This window comes from Tympanuchus pallidicinctus, unplaced genomic scaffold, assembly GCF_026119805.1.
Source record: "Tympanuchus pallidicinctus isolate F22 unplaced genomic scaffold, pur_lepc_1.0 scaffold6, whole genome shotgun sequence".
Lineage (NCBI taxonomy): Eukaryota > Metazoa > Chordata > Aves > Galliformes > Phasianidae > Tympanuchus > Tympanuchus pallidicinctus.
The window spans coordinates 10,128,358-10,147,192 of NW_026294780.1; the positions used below are offsets into that span (position 1 = coordinate 10,128,358).

The following is an 18,835-nucleotide window of genomic DNA, read 5'->3' on the forward strand; positions in this document are numbered from 1 at the left end:
ACAATTAAAAAAAGAAAAGTTAAAGAATTCTTATAGAACACAGTGTGAAACTGTACTTCAAGTATCATTTAATGAACTGTGATACTGCAGAAACAAATCTTCTGGAACAGTACAGAGGACTTTTATCTCTGCTTCCTCTTTCCCCCATTATCTATCATCAGTAAGTATAATTTCTGCATTGCCTCCTTTGGCAGACTGGATATCTCTGCTTAATGAGAGAAAGGCTGCAATGACAGCGAGCAGAAACAAATCACAAAGCATACTGTCTGACACTAAACAGAAAACAAGAAGATCAATCAAGGACTCATATCCAGAAACATTGCTACAGTCTTCCAGGAAAAATTTAGCTTCTGTATTTACGAGGCATACCATTATTTTAAATCTAACTCTGCCTGCCACCTTTTGCACATATGACAAAATAACTGGCATGAAACAAAGCATGAAGAAAAAAGACCCCTAACTCTAGGTACGTCCTTCTGTGCTTTAAGTTGGGGGCCTCCAGGAAAGTTGGGGAGGGACTTTTTATGAGGGCTTGTAGCAACAGGACAAGGGGAAATGGCTTTAAACTGGAAGAGGGTAGATTTAGACTATATAATCAGGAATAAGTTCTTTAGTGAGGATGAGGGTGGTGAGACACTGGAACTGGTTTCCCAGTGAGGTTGTGGGAAGCACTCAAGGCCAGGCTGGATGGGGCTTTGTGCAACCTGGTCTAGCGGAAGGTGTTCCTGCCTATAGCAGGGGGTTGGAACTAGGGGATCTTAAAGCTCCTTTCCAACCCAACCCATTCTATGATTCTAAGTTTTCACAGTCACCACTTCCTATCTATTATCTTTCCTTCATTTGCACTAGTGCACCAGTAAATGGTACAGCTTTCCTAATCGCTGTCTAATTCTTGCCACAGTCACGGCAGAATAGGTCGATCCTGCCGTGCTCCCTACAGCAGGATGGCGAGGACTCAGAGCAGCAGCAGTGTCACTGCTGTGCTTCCTGTTCTATTTTCAGCCTCGCAGCAGCCTCACGCACTCCTAGCACGGCGCTCTCTCCCCCAGGCAGCGCTTCCTTTCCTGCCTCACCGCCCGACCCTGCGCTCGGCGGTGCTGGCGGCGATGTGCTCCCATCAGCTCTCGGCTGACTGTTTGCAGCACTAAAACCAGCTGTTGAAGCTGTAGGAGGTCTGGTACATTTTAAGCCTGCTTCACATGAAGAAAAAAAAAAAAGGACTGGAGAGTAACCGTAACTGCAAACTCGTGTTCTTATTTGTATTACCAGATTAATGCTAAAATACAAACACAAAGGAAGAAGTAAAACCCAAATTAAACAGGATCTTTCATCTGAATAATAAAAATATCAGGGAAGAATTACACTTTTCATAAAAATCCCAACTCTTTTTGCTTTCAAAGCAGTTCTGTTTATCTCTCTCCACAGTGCTAGATTTCTTACATATTTACACTTACATTCTTTGCCCAGGAAGAAGGAATAAAAACAGAGATGATTGATACTCAAATAAAGCCAGCCTTGCCGAGGAACTTTTCCTTTCCAACAGCAACAAGAATAATAAGTGATCAGCTTCTCTGCTTCAGGAAAATTAAATCTGGACTCAAATTTCACCAGGGCTTCTCGGAACTTTTCAGGGTCTTCCTCCTGCTCAGCGAGCTTACTGCTCGTTTCCTCTGCAATCAGTGCCTGATTCAATAAGAAGATAACAGATGATAAACCTACAGTATTCGCATTCAAGCAAGTTACTACAAGCTTACCATTCAAATTTTAATAACACAACTCCTTCTGAAAGAAGAAATTCAAGCTGATTTGCCATTTTCACAAACGGATGCATTTCTGCCGTGGTTGCATCTCTCATACGCTCTGCATGCTTCCAGATCAAGACTCTCAGTTGTGGCTTTTCCTGGGATTTTGTTTGTGGGGTGTTCTGTGTTTTGGAGGTTTTTTTGTGTGTTTTTGTTGTCATTGTTGTCGCCATTGTTCTATTTTGGTTTTGCCTGTTTTTCTTTTACTTTTTCAGTACATCTGGCAAAATCACCTACTTACAGTTCATGAACACTGGGTTCTGCTGCATACAGTGAAAAGATACAATAACAGTTTTGTATGCTGATCAGTTCTGTTTTCCTACAAAGAAGCCATGCAGTAAGATGTCAGTAAGTTGTAACATGTTCTGAACTACTAAACATGTCATTTCAAGAACATCTCTGTGGATATGATTCAATGTTGAGAATTTTAACAGTGATGTTACAACTCATGAGTTAACCAGAGGACAAAGTCCAGCACCAGAGTTTAACATTAAGTAATGAAACCTGAAGAATTTTAAATATTCCCCGTGCTAGGCAATCAGCTGCTACAACATTATCAACAGAGATTAATTTCATTTGAGCCTGTCAGTGCACTTAGATATGTGATCTGTGCCAGGAGAAGGCCTCCGCACCACAAACAGAAGCTGGCACAGCAAGTTTAAACTTTCAGCAATGTACAGCACATCAAAACTGCTCTTTTAAAAAAGCAGGATAAATGCTAAGGTTTATGCAGTGATGGACTGTGCTTCCTTCCCCATTTCAGAAACCGCTGAGATCACAGCAGCAGGGCTGAAATTTGTCAGAAACATTACATTCCCACCAATTTTCCAGACCAAAACAGTGGATATGGAGGGGGGAGAGCATCATTCTTACTGATGAGAAGGCTGCAGCAGGATCTCAGTTACAGTGGTCCCCAGCAGACCTGCACCACTGCCAGCCCTTGGAGCGTGTGTTTTATTAGAAGGAGAGCACAGGATGCCAAGCTTTCCAAGTTTCAGTGCACATGCCATTATTATTGTAAATCTGTTCTTCATCACCTAATTCCTCTATCCTTAGAATTCTACTTTTGCCCTTCTAAAAAGATGCCAATTCAGACATCCAGCAGCTAGCCAGAGGCGTCACTGCAGTCACTTGCCATGATGTTGTCACCTTGCAAAGCCCAGGGTGATTTCCATGCCTTAGGAAGAGAGTCCAAGAGAGCAGCACAACAGCCTCACAGCTCCAGCTTGCTGGTCAGAGGCCAGCTCTGCACCAGAGGACTGCTGTCCCTATGCACTAGAGACAACCTCACTGTCCACGTGGCAGCAGCTTCTGCCACTCTGACTGCTAACGCTTACTGGAAAAACAACTTTTCTCTAACCATCACACAGAAACTGGCCAAATGCCTGGCATCCTTTTGACTGTGTGACAGAAAAGATAGTTTTCATCTCGCATCAGATCAAGGTGAATTTGGTTTAGAAGTCGTGTCATGGGTAAGACCACCAGTGAGGAGCCTGCTCAGGCAGGAGGTTCTCCTGCTCCCCTTAGAGGCACAGTCAGCACTGCCAAGCCAATAGTGAGACTTAGCCAGAAGAAGACCTAGGAGTCACTGCTCTACAAGAAACCACTACCTATAGAGTCACTGTGTGAAAATACAATGGCACAAACACTTTCTTGCTTCTTACAAGTCTGCATGGAAACAAATCAGTAAGACTACAGATACGCAGAAGTAAAATAATTGAACATGAACAAGAAAAATTTGGCAGATTTGGTGATTAATTGCATTCAGAACGAACACGAGCTGGATCAGCACACTCAACTGAAAAACAGTATTAAGATGAACAAAGACAAATATGAACAACTTCCTGCAACCAATTGGACAAAAGGAAAACAGTTTCCCTACCTTTACTTTTCCTTTGACAAAACTAACAATATCTTCTTTATTGTCAAAAACAGACAAAGTATGGAGCAAGTTTTGTTCCAGCCACTCCCAGTGCTGATTTATCTCCTCGGCAGTGGCACCTAAAAAGGTAAAAAGTAATGAATTAAAATTCAACCTATAAAATAAAGTTGAAAGGAAGAAAAAACTGAAAGTAGTAAAATACATTATTACTGAAATTCACTTTGAGAAACTGAACTTGCAATCTAAGAACTCTTGGTAGCAAACAGGACAGAAAGGTCTAATTTGTAGCAGTATACTTAGAGAAAAACAAAAAACTCGTTGTTTTAGGAAAATAGTTTTAGTGCTTTTATCTTTATCTTCTCAAACATTCTCAGCCAGCAAATGCTGCATTAAAAGTCAAAGCAGAAAAACCAGCAAAACCTCTTACTGGCCTGTTAGAAGACAGCTTATTTTGACACAGCATTCCATAAGCAGCCACTGTGAACCACTGTTATATGTCTTATTCCCACAAGTTCCTGATTGTCCTTTCTCCCTTCGTATGCACATGCACACACACACATACACACACACACACTTGCCATACATGCATGCATACATGACATGTTCCTACTTGAAAAGTTGTTTGTAATAATTAAAGAACCTAAAAATGAAGGAGTTGGATTCAACAACACCTACAGGGTCTGCAAGAGCATCTTTTCAAGGTTTAGGGGAGAAAATCAGTGAAGAGAAAATTACTGAAAAATAAAGATTTTCAAATGTAACGTGTTCACTCCAAGTCCAGAAATAATATTTCAGTCATTACCTATTTGTTTTGTCTCTTTCTGCTCGAAACTGAAGTGCTTATCATTATGAAAGGAGAGTTAGAGCAAGAGAGGTGACACAGAGGACAATTAAGAGAAAATATGGCCACTCCACTCTACTGGTCAGTGGTTAAATATTATATGTAAAAAGAGTGCAGCCAGTAGCTTTTCTTATGCCTTTCTTATGAAATAAAGCAGAAACGTAGTTTGATGTAAGAGACATACAAAGCATAGAGGAATATACTTATAAAATCAATCTCAGACAGAAAACTTGTTGTCTCAAAATTGTTTTTGCGTGTACCTCCGAAATGCATCACATTGCCTCACAACAACAAAAAAAGACAAACTGAGCTATGAATTTTCCACCCTCCTCTGCTCTGTTTTCCATAAAGAATGCCAACTGGCAGCAAAATTTTCCAAGCTTCAAGTTCCTTCACAGGAAGGTCTTGTGATGGAACTTCATAAATATCATTAATCAAGGTTAGATATCTTAAAAAAAAAAAGAGAAATCAAGAAAGAAGAGAAACTCAAATGGCCTTTTTGTAAGGAAAACAAATCGTGTCGATTGTTAAGGACACCAGAAACATACTTCACTTATATGAAATGTGAAAAAATATTTCATTTATACTGAAATGGCTGCACAAAGACCATACTGAGTTTGTTCTCTACGCCTGGGCAACCAAAAAAGTACCAACTGTATGGGAGAGCTGGTGGGTTGCCTCTTGGAAAATCAAAGATACCTCACTTAGCTGATCCCTGTGGTTCTCTTTTGCCCACAAGTCTTCTGAAGTATTATTACATGGATGAAGACAAGGCCTGAGGTCAGGCATTTTTTTTTCCCCTGTAGTGGTATAAGATGATTAGCCATCTGGACTGAAGCATCTCTGCCACAACAGGCATGCTGGGCATGGATCAGACTTCCCAGCAGCCCTCAGAGATTTGCAAAAGTCTGTAACACAGATATGAGCCCTATGCATAAATAATAATTTCACCCTACAGCTCCTGGAGCACAGGACCGCCAAACATACAATTGGAAAATGTCATCTTAATTAACTGCCTAATGATATGATGGTTATCCCTAATGCAGTTACACTGGGAGACTGGAAGGAGCTGCTGGAGCTGCTCCTTGTCTTTGCTACATAGCAGGAACTTAATTTAACCTGCTGCTCCTTCCAAATCCAGTAACAAAACCGTGTTTGCACAGAGCAAACAGCCCAGCCTGGGCAGAGCTGGGAAACCAGTGACAGCCACTTCTGCGGCCCTGGGGAGAAAAAAGTCCCTTGAGCAGCTCCAGCTTTTTAAGAAAAGGGTCAGGTCGTGCTGTTCCTCCATCTGCTGTTGCCAAAGTCTATTCTCCCCACTCACTTCAGGGTTTCAAAACAGAGATATTATTCAGAAACAGCTCCTGCTACCATGGTTCTTAATTTCCGTGCAGCTCTCACAGCGGTGTACGTGTCATGCCCTTATGGCATACAAAACAGATCTCTCTGCCTTCCACCTCATTACTGCAAATCTCATTTTCTCAGTGCTGAGTATTCATTTAAGAAAGCAAAAGAGAATTTTAGAAAACAGTGATCAAATCAGTTTATCTCAGCAAAATCCTTAACTGTTCCAACCAGACAAGCTTTTGAGTTGTAGTTGCTTTAATACAAAAAACTTGTGAATACGCAGATTGCCCCCGTCATGTGAAGGACTGCAATATCAAAAATCATCAACATGTCAATATTTACCTTGGCTAACTATTTCATGGCTTGTAAGAAACGGAAGCAAAACACGCGCTGTCAATTTCAGTGCTAAGATTTCAGAGAGTGGAGAAAAGATGAGAACTGCCCTGCAGACTGCTTAAGCAAGGACAGAATGAGTTTAAACACTGGCATTTAACATGCCCCAGTAAGGCTGCTGCAATTCACATCCATATCAATTTCCTGAAGATGGGTTTGACTTTCAAAAGTTGCAGCAACGCTGTAAAATGGATTACTGCACAGCTATTAGACATTCTCCCTGACAACTCTATTTATTACCTACTTCAGGTAGCATTTTCTAAGTGTCCAAGTTATATTTCATTATAATAAAGTGTTGTAAGGTATTTCACAGGCAGTGAGCAAAAGACAAGACAGATGAAAGCCAAGACTACACAGTTTCTTTCTGTAAGCAACTATGACTACCATACAAAAAGATATGCATATGAATTGAATTACAACACTTCGCAAGAGACAAAGAAAAATAATGGAAAACAACCTCACCTAAGCAAGCTTTCTATTGAAACGTTTCCCTGTGTAACACTTTTTCCACAATCAATACCTGGGATTCTAAGTGAAGGTTAATTAGATAGTTACATGAGCTGTAGCCAAGAGCTTCACACCTGCACACGACCAGCTGGGGTTACCTTGAGTTTCTTGGACATGCAGATGCTGAGCATGCTCAGATTTTTTTTGTATGTGACTCACCAATAGCTATGGCCCAGTAAACTTCTGATCCGTTCAATAACTCACCACATGCAATGGCAGAGTAAACCTGTGAGCCTGGGACTTGCAGTAAGATTCTGAAGGGAGCAACGCGCGCATTGGAATCCAGAACAGCATCCAGGGCACCCACCAAGCGACCTGCAATCGTGCAAAGAGAAAAGTGGGAGAAAAGAGCATTAGCACCAACCTTCACTGCCACCAGTTGTGAAGCCTGCAAGTCTTTCCACATCTAAAACCAGAAAACCAAAACACAGAACATGACGATAACAGTTCTGCCCACGTTTTAAGCTGCAACTCGCAGTTACTCAAAATGCAAGATGCAAACCAGATTAGACGATCAAACACATAAGAAGCATTTGGTGCTTCTGGTTCTGCCTCATGTATACGTATATCATCACAGAACTACGGTGAAGACCTGAGGGAGCCCAAAGAAATTACTGTTCCAGCCCACATTCTCAAAGTGGATAAAAGAACCTGTGCCATAAATAGCATTTGCCTAACCTGTTCTTCAAAACCTCCCACAACCAAGGTGTAACCGCCTCCCCAACAGACTGCTACCAATAGTGTCAGGATGTATTCTTGCAGCAAAAACAAACAAACAAAACAACCACAGCAAACTTAAACCTTCCTGCTGGAAATGAATCCTGCTCCCCAGAACACAAAGAGTAATTGGCCAAAGTTTTTGATGTTAATACTCGATAAACTCAAAAAGCATCAACATAATTTGCCACTGTTTCACAGTTTCTCTTGTTCCAGATGAACCCCAGTTGACCCATCTCTTCCTTAGAGGTCACAGTTTTCAAACATTTCATTGCTCTCGAGCTAATCTTTAAGCATAACACTCAGAACCGGACACAGTGTTTGCTAATAGTCAGTTCTCAGCTGTATGAAGAGTGGAAAACCACCTCCTGTATTTTGCATACCCACAACTGTATCCAAATTGGCTTGCAGCAGTATCCCATTCTAAATTGGCACTTGATTTAAATACAATTCAAAGCTACATTTTCCCTTTACATATTTAACTTTTCCAACCAAAACACTGTATTTGGAGTTGTATTTTTGCTCTTTTACCATCAATCCAAAACAAAATCAATTGTTCTCAGTCTCCAGAAGTTTTGCCAGTTCTTTATAACTGTATTCACCAATCCATCATGTAAGTGACTAATGGAAACAATCAAATGAGACCTACAAAGTCCTACTCTGAAGTACCACCTCACTTGGACAAAAAAAACCCAACAACACAGTACAGCACAACCAAATAGCATTGCAGCAACTTTCTTGTCTGGGAGTTATAAGAATCCCACATGGAACACTGTCAAAAACCTTCCAAAAGCAAAAATAATTAGACCAACTACTTCCTTCTTGTGTTCATACACACCGGTCATGCCACCAAAACTAAGCAGAAGTTGGACACTGGTATGTTTTAAAACTACACTGTGAGAGATGTGAGAGACTATTCAGCTCCTCAGCTAAATACACATTAAGAGACAACAGCCATGTGTTTAAAATGGAGACCTGAATTTGAAGACTGTTATATATTAATCAGAAAACGCAAAATGCCCTCTCAAAAAACAAAAGTAAAAAAAAAATCATCCAAGTATAAAAGGTAGCAACGTGTCCACACTCACAGAAAACACAGCATTAGCTTCAGTGTGCAGTCTTCAAAATAGCTGGATGAAAGCCAGTGAGACAGCATCAAACGATGCAGAGAACAATACTATGGTTTAACTTCCCAACTTCAAAAGACTTGAGACATCGCATGAAAGAAAAAGAAGAAACTTATGAAGGGCTGTGCATGATTTCCCCTGGTGATAGATCTAGCAGAAGAATTTCTTTTTAATTTGACTGAGGTAACTGAAAAAGTCAACCAACAGCGCTATGAAAATCCCAAAACAACACTTAACTAACATCTGATTGGTGAAGTAATTGTTTTCAGAAACTATGAAAAAAGCCATGCAAGTACACAAGGAGCTGCAAAGCTGCACTTCTTAGTCTGCACAGAATGAATTCCTTTTTCTGTTCCTGAGAAACTGATGAGAAAAAACAATTCCTCTTCTCATTGCTTACTTCTGCTTACAATTTCCATCTTGCTTATCAACTATCACACACACAAAAGTTTCCTCCTTCAACTGAAAACCATACAAATTAAAAGTCTTGCTCCTGTCCCTGCTGTCTCAGCCACCATCTCTTCCCAATGCCCCTCAGCCCAGAGGGTTTTGTTGGGGAACAGTAAAGGGGAGCACTGCCCAAGTAGGGCAAGCAAGCTGGAACCTGAGTGTATAAGTGCCAAGACATGTCGAGGAGAGACTGATGGAAGCTGAGGGTCAGTGGGATGGAACTTCTAAGGATGCATTTTCTAGGGTGTAAAAGAACACAACACTCATAAGCACATCCAAGCCGGATATGGTAATCTGCTGGAAATTATACAATCTGCATGTCTATCTATGGTGCACACACTGATGTTAGGATGGAGCAGATCTTTCTCACAGGCAGCGGGGAAACCATTTATATCTCTAGGACAGTCAAAAATTAGAAGGATTCAGAAGAGACAACTGCTACACAGGCTTCCTTCCCAAAATTCCTTGTTAGTGGTATTTTGTTGTGGGTTTTTGTTTGTTTGTTTGTTTGTTACTCTGTGTGGGTCAAGACTTGTGGAAGAAACTTAAACTTGAAAGTACTGCTTTGCCCTTAACAAGCTGCTCCACCAACTCCTCATCAACTTTTTGACCTCCCAGAACACAGAACTACTTCAGGGAAGCAGTTAATGCTACATGGACTGCATAGACTGATTTGAAGGGTCGGCTATAGAGCGCCCAGAGAACATCTTGGGGTATTCAAAACGTACAAGGGCTCTTCCAACATAAAGAACACTGCCATGCTAGAATTCAGACACAAATCTCAGGTTTAATGTATGCTTCTAACAAATAGGAGAAGAGGACAGAAGCGGAAAAGGAAACATCTCCACTGAAATGAAATGTTCCACCTCAATAAATCTGATCCCTTCTAGTGGAAAGTCCAACAGTGGGAACTTCTGCCTATGCTTTTTTTTAGAAGCAAACCTATACATCAAAGTTCCCTATAGATCCCACACCATACACAGTAGCTTTCATTCATCCCTACTTTTGAAACATCTAACTGTGTGCTTATTTTTCTGCCCTGATATTGGAAACTAGAACACCTCAAAGTAAGGCAAAAGTGCTATACTTCTAATTGCAAATCTATTTTATATGTGCATTATGGATACAATGCCACAAACACACTCGGGTAGAAAAACAGCAAGGAACCTGGGGATCCTTTCCCATTCTGCAACAGATAGGTAGTGTCTCTCTTCTACAGAGGTCAATCTATAACTAAAAGGAATGTAAGCAGGATACTGTGAATCACACAATCAGATTTTACTATCTAAATAAGTTTCAGCTGAATGATGTGGAACAAAACTTTTGACCATTTCTTCAAAGGAAAAAGAAAAAAAAGCTAACTAAAGGTATTTTATAACCAACTGGTTCTCAAATGCACAAAAACACACTTATTCTTTAAAAATAAGTTTCCTTATACGCCCATAAAAAGATTAAAAGTTCCATTATGAATTATCCTGTGTCATGCCCATAGCTTGCAATCTAGACAAAGAAACATGTTTACAGTAAGTTAATCTAACATCATTTTCTGCTAAACATACCATATCTTTCAGACTAAAAAAACACAGGCTTATTTCCTGAATTGGTGTTAATTATCCACAAGGTATTTTGAAAATTCACAGAATCACAGAATGTTTTGGGTTGGAAGGGATCTCACGGCCCACTCAGCCCCAACCCCTGCCATGGGCAGGGCTGCCCCCCACCAGCTCAGGCTGCCCAGGGCCCCATGCAATGTGGCCTTGAGCCTCCAGCGATGGGGCACCACAGCTTCTCTGGGCAGCTGTGCCAGCGCCTCACCAACATCAAAAATTCTTTTAAACCTCTGAGAAACTAGATAGTGGGTGATCAGAGCTGAACTCTAATTAAAAACTGGAACTAGTTTAAGAAATAATACCTATTACTTCCATCTTCTAGGACAATACTCAAGAGACAACCCAAGACGCTAACAATTTTTTGTATGCTGCTCTGCTAGGTATAAAGACTCTCTCCATGGAACAATGAGAACCTCTCTGCTTACCTCCATCATAATTTAAAAGGCCCGAAGGAGATAATGAAAGGTCTTCATTGAATTGGAAACCAGCACAACCAGGCAGGTATGCAATAAGGCATGTTTTAAGGTTCCCTGTCAAACTGAACCCAATAGAGAATACGGGGAGAAGAACACTATAGCACCTTAACCCACATCTGTTTGCAGAGATGCTCAGCAAGAGGCCCCTGGGGACTAGCTTAGGACTGTTCAGAAAACTGACTGGTGGCTATGCTTACCTACATTATGCCAGAGCTCTGTTTTAAGTGCCTACAGTTTCCACTGAATCAGGCTGCATCATCTCTGTTAGATACAAACACCGATGTTGGATTCAAGGATTTAAAAGCAGAGTGACAAGCTCTCTCTTCAGAACAAAGTGATGGAGCATGATGCATGTCTCGGAAAGTTCAGAGCTCCCTTTTACTGTTGCTTGCTATTTCTGTTCCCCAACAGATAGAGAAGCAGTACGAAAAACAAGCCTGGGCAAAAAGCAAAAGCCGCAGCTTGACAAAACACTTTAATCAATAAGAAAATGCTCTTACTGCAAAGTGGAAGTAGTCAACGGTGCAGGTTGGTTTTGAGCAAACACTGATTTGCAAGGAGAGTTAGCAGCCATAAGCACAGCTGCTCAAGCATTAGAATTTGGAGGGAAAAAAAAGAGCAAATCACACAATTTGGATTTTCATTAAAATAAAGTAGGAGCTGCACTACAGCAGGCACACTCGATGGCTGGACAAGCAGGCTACCACTGTGTGGTGATTCAGATGGAGATCAGGAGTCCCTGTGTCCATCTGTCCACTCCAGCTGTAGCAGAAGGGTGGTCTTCTCCCTTGGGGCAAGACGAAGAGCAGAGGCACCCTGAGAACTACTCCAGCACATCTTCATCCTCATGTCCTGCACCTTGGCCAGAGCAGCAGTCCATCGCCAAGAGGACAGAGACAGTGCAGGACACTGGCAATGAAGCTACTGCTTACCAGCAGCGGCTCCCAGCAGAACACCTGGGGGCTTCCTTACATCTTTCTTAACATCTTAACAGGATTTTTCTACAAGTTCGAAGCGCGGGTTGCTGCTTTCACTTTGATTTTTCTAAAATCTATGTTTTTGTTAGAGAAGCGCTGTCAGTTGTGAAGGCTACTAACAGAACCTTGCTGTCTTAGCTTAACACCAGACATTGTCTTTGTTGAATTCTGCTGAATTATGTAAATAGATTCTGACACAAAGCAGTACCCAGGAGTCAGTCTCTCCCAACAAGCTTCTTCTCACCCCCCAAAATAAAAGTTAACAGAACTTATTTGGGTAAGCATGCAAGAAAAAAAAAGGTGAAGGAGAGCACCTCCAAGAGCTGCAGAAAGACAGCGTTTCCCTTGCAGCAATGAAGTCTCACAGATGCTTCGAGCATTTATTAATCCAGGGAAGCTTAAGCACTCAAGTCCTTCAATTACTTCCAACTTGTGCTTTTCCAGATCAAACACCGTGACTTGGGTAGGTTTTCTTCTTCCTCTTTTTATTTATTTGTTTACTTTTTGAACATGGCACACAGAAACACAGGGTTTAAGTGCTGGTCCCCAGCCGGCGCTGGGCGAGCGTTGAGCTTGCCCTGGCTCCTGCACCAGGTGATATGGCCGCACTCACAGCACACCCTGCCTGTTCTCAAAGCCCCAAGGGCCACAGAACTGAAGGCCTAGCCTCTGGTATTGCAAAAAGTACAGATGAAAACAGATTTCTGCCTGAAAACTGTTGGGAACAGCAACGCCCAAGCATATAGCCCTGTAAATTACTCAACACAGGCCGCCGCTCTGGGCACCGTGATAAAAAACCACCCCTTGTGTTTCTGACAGATGCTGTAAATAAAGCTAAAGCGAACCAGGCAGTGTTACTTGAACTCTGCCACTAGGCACTCTCAATTACTTTCCTGTTGTCTTCTAGTCTGTTTGGCCTCCACAACTGAAAAACACAGAGTTACTGTGGCTGTTGACTGGTTTGCAGCATTGCCTAGACTGGCGGGCTGAGCAAAGATAACCTGGAGCCCTCTCTCCGCACACAAGTGCATTCTCACCTTTTGTGCAAGAATGAAACAGAGACACAAAAAGCAAACAAACAGAACGAGCCAAGAGCAGAACGTGGATTTAGATGTGATTGCTGGGCTTGGTAGGGAGCAGTCACAACCAGTGCCTGAGCCATGTGCTCTGCTGGGGAAAAGCCACATGAGCAGGAAAGTTCAAAGCACGCTACACAGAAACACGGGGAAAAAATGAAAGGGAAGAGGAAATCACTTGCCTGTCTGAATTCCAGCTGAGGGCAAGGCTAGATAAAATTTTGACAAGAGTTTAAGCTTTTGGTAAACTATATGCATTTCCTCTTCTCCCCATGCAAGGTTTCCAAGAGCTCTTCCTTATGAAAACAGAGCCATGAACACAGACTTGGGCACTACCAAGTATCCTTTTCTAACACTGTTTTCATGTCATTTTCCTCTCTTCCATCTATTGCATAAGGATTATTTTTTTTTTTGTAGTTAGAGCTCAAATTTAACTTTTATCTATCCAGTAACTTCCGTTGGTATCACAGATATATTAATATTAGAAGGCAACTTTCCTTGATTCTGGTAGCCAAGCTATTTCGAGGTCTGTATCAGGATACATCCTTTAAAAAACTACTTATTCTGCCTTCAGGCTTTCAAAAGGTTAAAAAAAAACAATAAAGGATATGCATTTGCATACACTACTGAAAATCAAAGTCTCGACTGCATTTTTGACCCTCTCCTTCTAGAGTACAGTAAGTAGAGGCGATCAATACAGGATTACTATCTTAGACACAGGAAACGTCAACTTCTGTGGTCTCCCTCTCTTTCTCTGAAATAGACTGCATCACAAGATTATTTATCCTGACCTTGGGAAAGAAACAGGGCTAATAAAAGCTGATTGCAGTACTATTCAGATTGGCAAGTACAAAAGAGCAGCAAATCACCTTTTGCTTTTCAATTACCCGAAAAAAAGGACACCGAATTTACCAACTTTGTAAATTTACCTCACATTTACCTTTGTAATTTACCTCACTTTTTTCTATGCATTGAAATTTCAGAATCCAGCCAAAGGGAAAAGAAGGGACAGAGTTCTTCCCGTATAACTAATCACAACTAGGAGGTGCTCTATGGACCAGTCTGAAAGCCATCACTCTGCAAGAACTTTATTTAAAAGAAAAAATTAAATCCTAAAGCAAGGAGTTCAATACAACTGCTGCCAATAGCTCAAGCTGCTCTCACATTTACTTTTATTGAAAAAATAATAAGGTTCAGACTCATATACAGAAGATGTTTCTTTTTGCCAGTGTGTTATATAAAACTTTATACAGTCTTAGATGTCAAATAAGCTCAAGGAAAAATTCATTTATCTTTAAAATCTTCATCCTCTGAGAATTACAAAAGCTTTAAGACCACATCCATCTTGGAAAGTGCTCTGAGATGAAAACAGTTGAATGCTAGAAGAATATTAGGGAGAAATATCATAACTAAATAAAAAACACGAGTAAAAGAGGAACAAAATGTAGTCTTTTATTTACCTACTTCAGGGAAGAAGCTGAAGAAGCAACTATCTCAAAAAGTAAAGACAAAAAGCTGCTTGAAACAGTTTACCGACTTCAGAGTTGATTTTAAAGTTTTACTTAACATTATAAAAGGTAAAATTCACAAGTACTTAGAAGACTCCCGTGGTATTTATACACTAAAAGCATGCAGTGTCAAGTACTGTGTAAACAAACTGCAAAATCAGCTGCTTGGGAAGCGTGAAAAGTTACTCTTAATCCAGTGCCCTGGACAAAAACATTCCTAGCAAGCCACAGAACACACAGCTTTGCTGTCAAAATTCACAAAACTAATCTAATCAAACAGGAAGGTATTCAAGGTATTAAAATTAGGTTAAATATTAGTTGTTAATTAAAAAGAAATTGTAATTCAGTTTCTAGGTATTTCTAAACGAGGTATTTCTAAACATTACCAATTTCCCTCCTGAGTCTCTAATTCAGTCTTAGTCTCAAGTAGAGATACAGGCTAACTGGCAAGTTAAACATTGACTCAAAAAGCATGGGAAGACAGAATTGCACTGATCAGGTCATGAACAATTAAACACTGTCTCCATCATTTTTTGTACCTACTGTTTGCAAATCCAGTGTACTCTCAATAATTTCCCTAGAAGATAAATCAAATTACAGTAGCAAATACAGTCTCTCTCTTACCAACATCTGCTCACAGTCCAACTGAAACACAGTGCCCAAAGAAAGTAAGGCGGGTATGGGAGGAAAGCACTTTCCTTTGATAGATGTTCTCTACTTCATCCTTGAGGAATTAAATCCATGTAAAATACCCCCTCCAGCTGCGCTAACTTACTCTTACATAATGGATAAAATGCCCTCGTAAGGAAAGAAAAGCATCCTAGAGGAAAAAAACAAAACACACAAGAATGAGAACAGGGCAATAAAACAGATGTTCTCTCATAGACTCAGGGAAAACACCACGTTGCAGCAGCAACCACAAGGGCAGCTCAGCTGTTGCACGATCCTGACGCCACTGTTCCACTCTGCTCAAAGCTAATTATGCTGGGTGGTCCACTGCACCATCTGCACACTCTGCTTATGAAATCTAGCCTCCTTGGTTTTGTTGGCTGCTTTTTTTTTTTTTCCTTCTTGATCCCCAGATGGTTTCTAACACAGCCTGAGCACGTGCAGCCTCAGCGCAGGAGCTGAGAGACTTCCTTTGACAGCCACCTTTTTTCATGAATGCAGGGCCTTCACCTCTTTCCAGCCTCTATCCTTCTGTCAAATTTAGTTCCCATTGGCCAAGGCTCAAGCTGATAGGTTGGATGTCAGGGGGAAGTTCTTCTCTATGAGTGGTGAGGTGCTGGCATAGCTGCCCAGAGAGGTTGTGGATGCCCCATCCCTGGAGGTGTTCAAGGCCAGGCTGGATGGGGCTTTGGGCAACCTGGTCTAGCATTAAATGTGGAGGCTGGCTGCACTGCCAGCAGCCAGCGGGTTACAGCTTGATGATTCTTGGGGTCCCTTCCAATCCAACCCATTCTATGATTCTATGATATTAAAGGGAAAAGAAAACAGATATGGACAATGTTCCCACTTAAGTCTTGTTTCGCCAGCAAAATAAACTAATACTTCTAACTCAGTGCTGACAAGCTGTAGAACCATTATTCTGAAATACAGTAAAACTTTTCAAACCTTTGCATCTGTCAGTTTAGAAAATGCAGGTACCAATAACGTCTCCATAAAACAAGAATTGTGATGCAGGTTTTGCACCAAAAAGGAAACAAATGTACCAGCCAACCCAAACTGTTTCTCCACACAGGTCTCCATTTTGAATGTAACCAATCAAAATTTAGGGGAAAAAAATTAGGGGAAAAAAAAGTATCTACCTTTAGCTATCCTTAATGCTCTCCCACACTTGATATGGGACTCTAATTTCCAATCCCTTTTACATTCAGATATATTTCAAAACCGTTTATGAGAGTCAGAATTCACAGTTCCCTTAGCCAATGTTTTCTAAGACAGGAGTGGCTCGGCTTTGCCAGCCAAAAGGTCTGTGCAAGCCCATGCACCCTAGGTTCAGAAAATGATTCACCTGAAACGTAACCAGATAGAGAAGCATTTTGTTTTCTTTTAAGTTTCCAAATCTCTGCCACGGAGAGCTCGGGCACGAGGAGTAGTATTTGTGGCTCCCAACCTCATGATTGCGCTGGACTCGAATCAAGCAGCTGTAAAAGGTTATTTTTAACTCTGAAAATTAATACACACAGCCCTTACGGTCACAAAAGAGCGGCCTGCAGCTTCCTCACGGGGGGCAGGGGAAAACCTGGGGACAGGCTTTTGTCTCACTGCCAGAGAAAGCCACTGAGTTACCAATGCTTGCGTTTCATTCACCGGTGCCGGCACTTCAACCTGATACAGCGCCTCCAGTTCGGAGGGCTGTAGCCCTGCCCACGGCTGCGGTTGGAACTGGATGGGCTTTGAGGACCTTTCCAACGCAAACCATTCCGTGATCCTGTGATGACTAACGCAACGGGAGCCCAGCCAACGTCAGGTTGGGGGCTTCGTCGTGAATCCGCCGCTAGGACACAAACTTCGGGAGGAAAACAAGCACAAAGCAGCACTACCTACTGGCGAGGGTCGACAGTTCAAGAGCAGAAGGTTCCGATAACACAGACTTGGAAAACACTGTGAGAAAACCTGATCGTTCTCCCAAACACACCAACCGCCTTTTCAAACGGCGATGCTTAAAAAGTAGAGAACAAGCTTCGCATCTGCTTTTAAGCCCCGCTGCCGGGAGGGCGCAGCCTCCCCCGGCGTTTCGGTGCGAGCTCCGCTGCTCGGCTCTTCGCTCCGACTTCGCCCGAGCTCCGCGCACCGCCGCCCGCGGCCGCACGCCGTGCCGGGTCCGCTCCCTCGCACGGACCCCGCCGTCAGCCCTCGCTCCCCGCCACGAAGCACGGCCCCGCTCCGGAGAGAAGGGAAAGCGAGAAGAAAGTGCAGCACCGAGCTGAACCCCGAACTGCCGGCGGGCAGCTCCCGATCACGGGTTGCCGAGAAAGCCGCCTCCGGCCCGAGGCTCTCCCCGCGCCTCCCGAACAAAGCGGCCGCTCCGCTCCGCCCGCAGCCCGGCTCCCTGCGCACCGCCGCCAGCGGGCCCCGCCGAGCCCCGCGCCCAGGTACCGGTGAAGCGCCCGCCGCCGTCGCCGTGCCCCCGCCGCCGCTGCAGGACGAAGTAGCCGCTGCTCTTCTGGGTGACCCAGAGCTTGAGGGCGTTCTTCAGTAGCACCTCCTCGGGCTTCAGCCACATCTCGCCCTGCCCGCCGCCCCCCGCGGTCCCCAGCCGCCCGCTCACATCGCCTCCCTCCGAGCGGGCCCGGCCGCCGGGAGGGGCGGGGGGCGGAGCGCGGGCGGGGGCCGGCCTCCTGCTGCCGCGGGCTGAGTGCGGGGCGGGGGCAAGGTCCGCTCCTCGGCTGTGCGTCGTGGGTGAGGAGCTTGGGGAGGTCGGGGTGCTGCTGCGGGAGCTTCGGTTTTCCGAGCTGTGCGCTTCCTGGAGTCCGGGGGTGGCCGTGCGGGCGTCCAGCGGCCCGCGGGAACGTTCACGGGCGGACTGCAGTTGGCTGCCGCCTCGTAAACGCCGTGCGGTCTGCGCTCCTTGCCATCCCGGTGTAATGCGGCGCTCCATCTCGAGGCCACATCTCGACTGCCGTGTTCACCTCTGGGCCCCTCGCTACGAGGAAGACGTTTAGGCCCTGGAGTGTGTCCTGAGAAGCGAAACGGAGCGCAAGTCCGTGAGGGGTCTGGAGCACAAGTCTTATGAGGAGCGGCTGAGGGAACTGGGATTGTTCAGTGTGGAGAAGAGGAGGCTCAGGGGAGGCCTTATTGCTCTCTGTAACAGCCTGAAGTGAAGTTGTGGAGAGGTGAGGGTCGGCCTGTTCTCCCAGTTAACAGCAGTAAGACAAGAGGGAATGGCCTCAAGTTGCTCCAGCTGAGGTTCAGGCTGGGCGTTAGGAAGAATTTCTCCTCGCAAAGAGCAGTGAGGCAGTGGCACAGGCTGCCCAGGGAGGCGGTGCAGTCAACATCCCTGGAGGTGTTACAGAATCATGTGGATGTGACACTGAGGGACGTGGGCAGCGGGCATGGTGGTTGGACTGGGTAATCTGAGTGGTCTTTTCCAACTGTAATGATTGTATGATTCTACAA

General features: G+C 43.5%; 1 protein-coding gene across 2 annotated transcripts in view; it reads right to left on the reverse strand.

Annotated features, from left to right (window-relative positions):
- Positions 1 to 17,964, reverse strand: part of TBC1D8 (TBC1 domain family member 8) — a 47,911-nt gene extending 29,947 nt beyond the window's left edge. The window contains exons 1-4 of one of the 2 annotated variants that reach the window (XM_052664885.1): positions 17,816 to 17,964; positions 6,977 to 7,087; positions 3,685 to 3,803; positions 1,455 to 1,683 (exon numbers count right to left, since the gene is read on the reverse strand). In XM_052664885.1, the coding sequence (XP_052520845.1) occupies positions 1,455 to 1,683; positions 3,685 to 3,803; positions 6,977 to 7,087; positions 17,816 to 17,942 (586 nt within the window). In that variant the 5' untranslated portion in view covers positions 17,943 to 17,964. Of the gene's footprint in view, positions 1 to 1,454; positions 1,684 to 3,684; positions 3,804 to 6,931; positions 7,088 to 17,815 lie in introns of both variants that reach the window. The other variant, XM_052664884.1, reaches the window with a different exon arrangement.
- Positions 17,965 to 18,835: the final 871 nt, after the last annotated feature.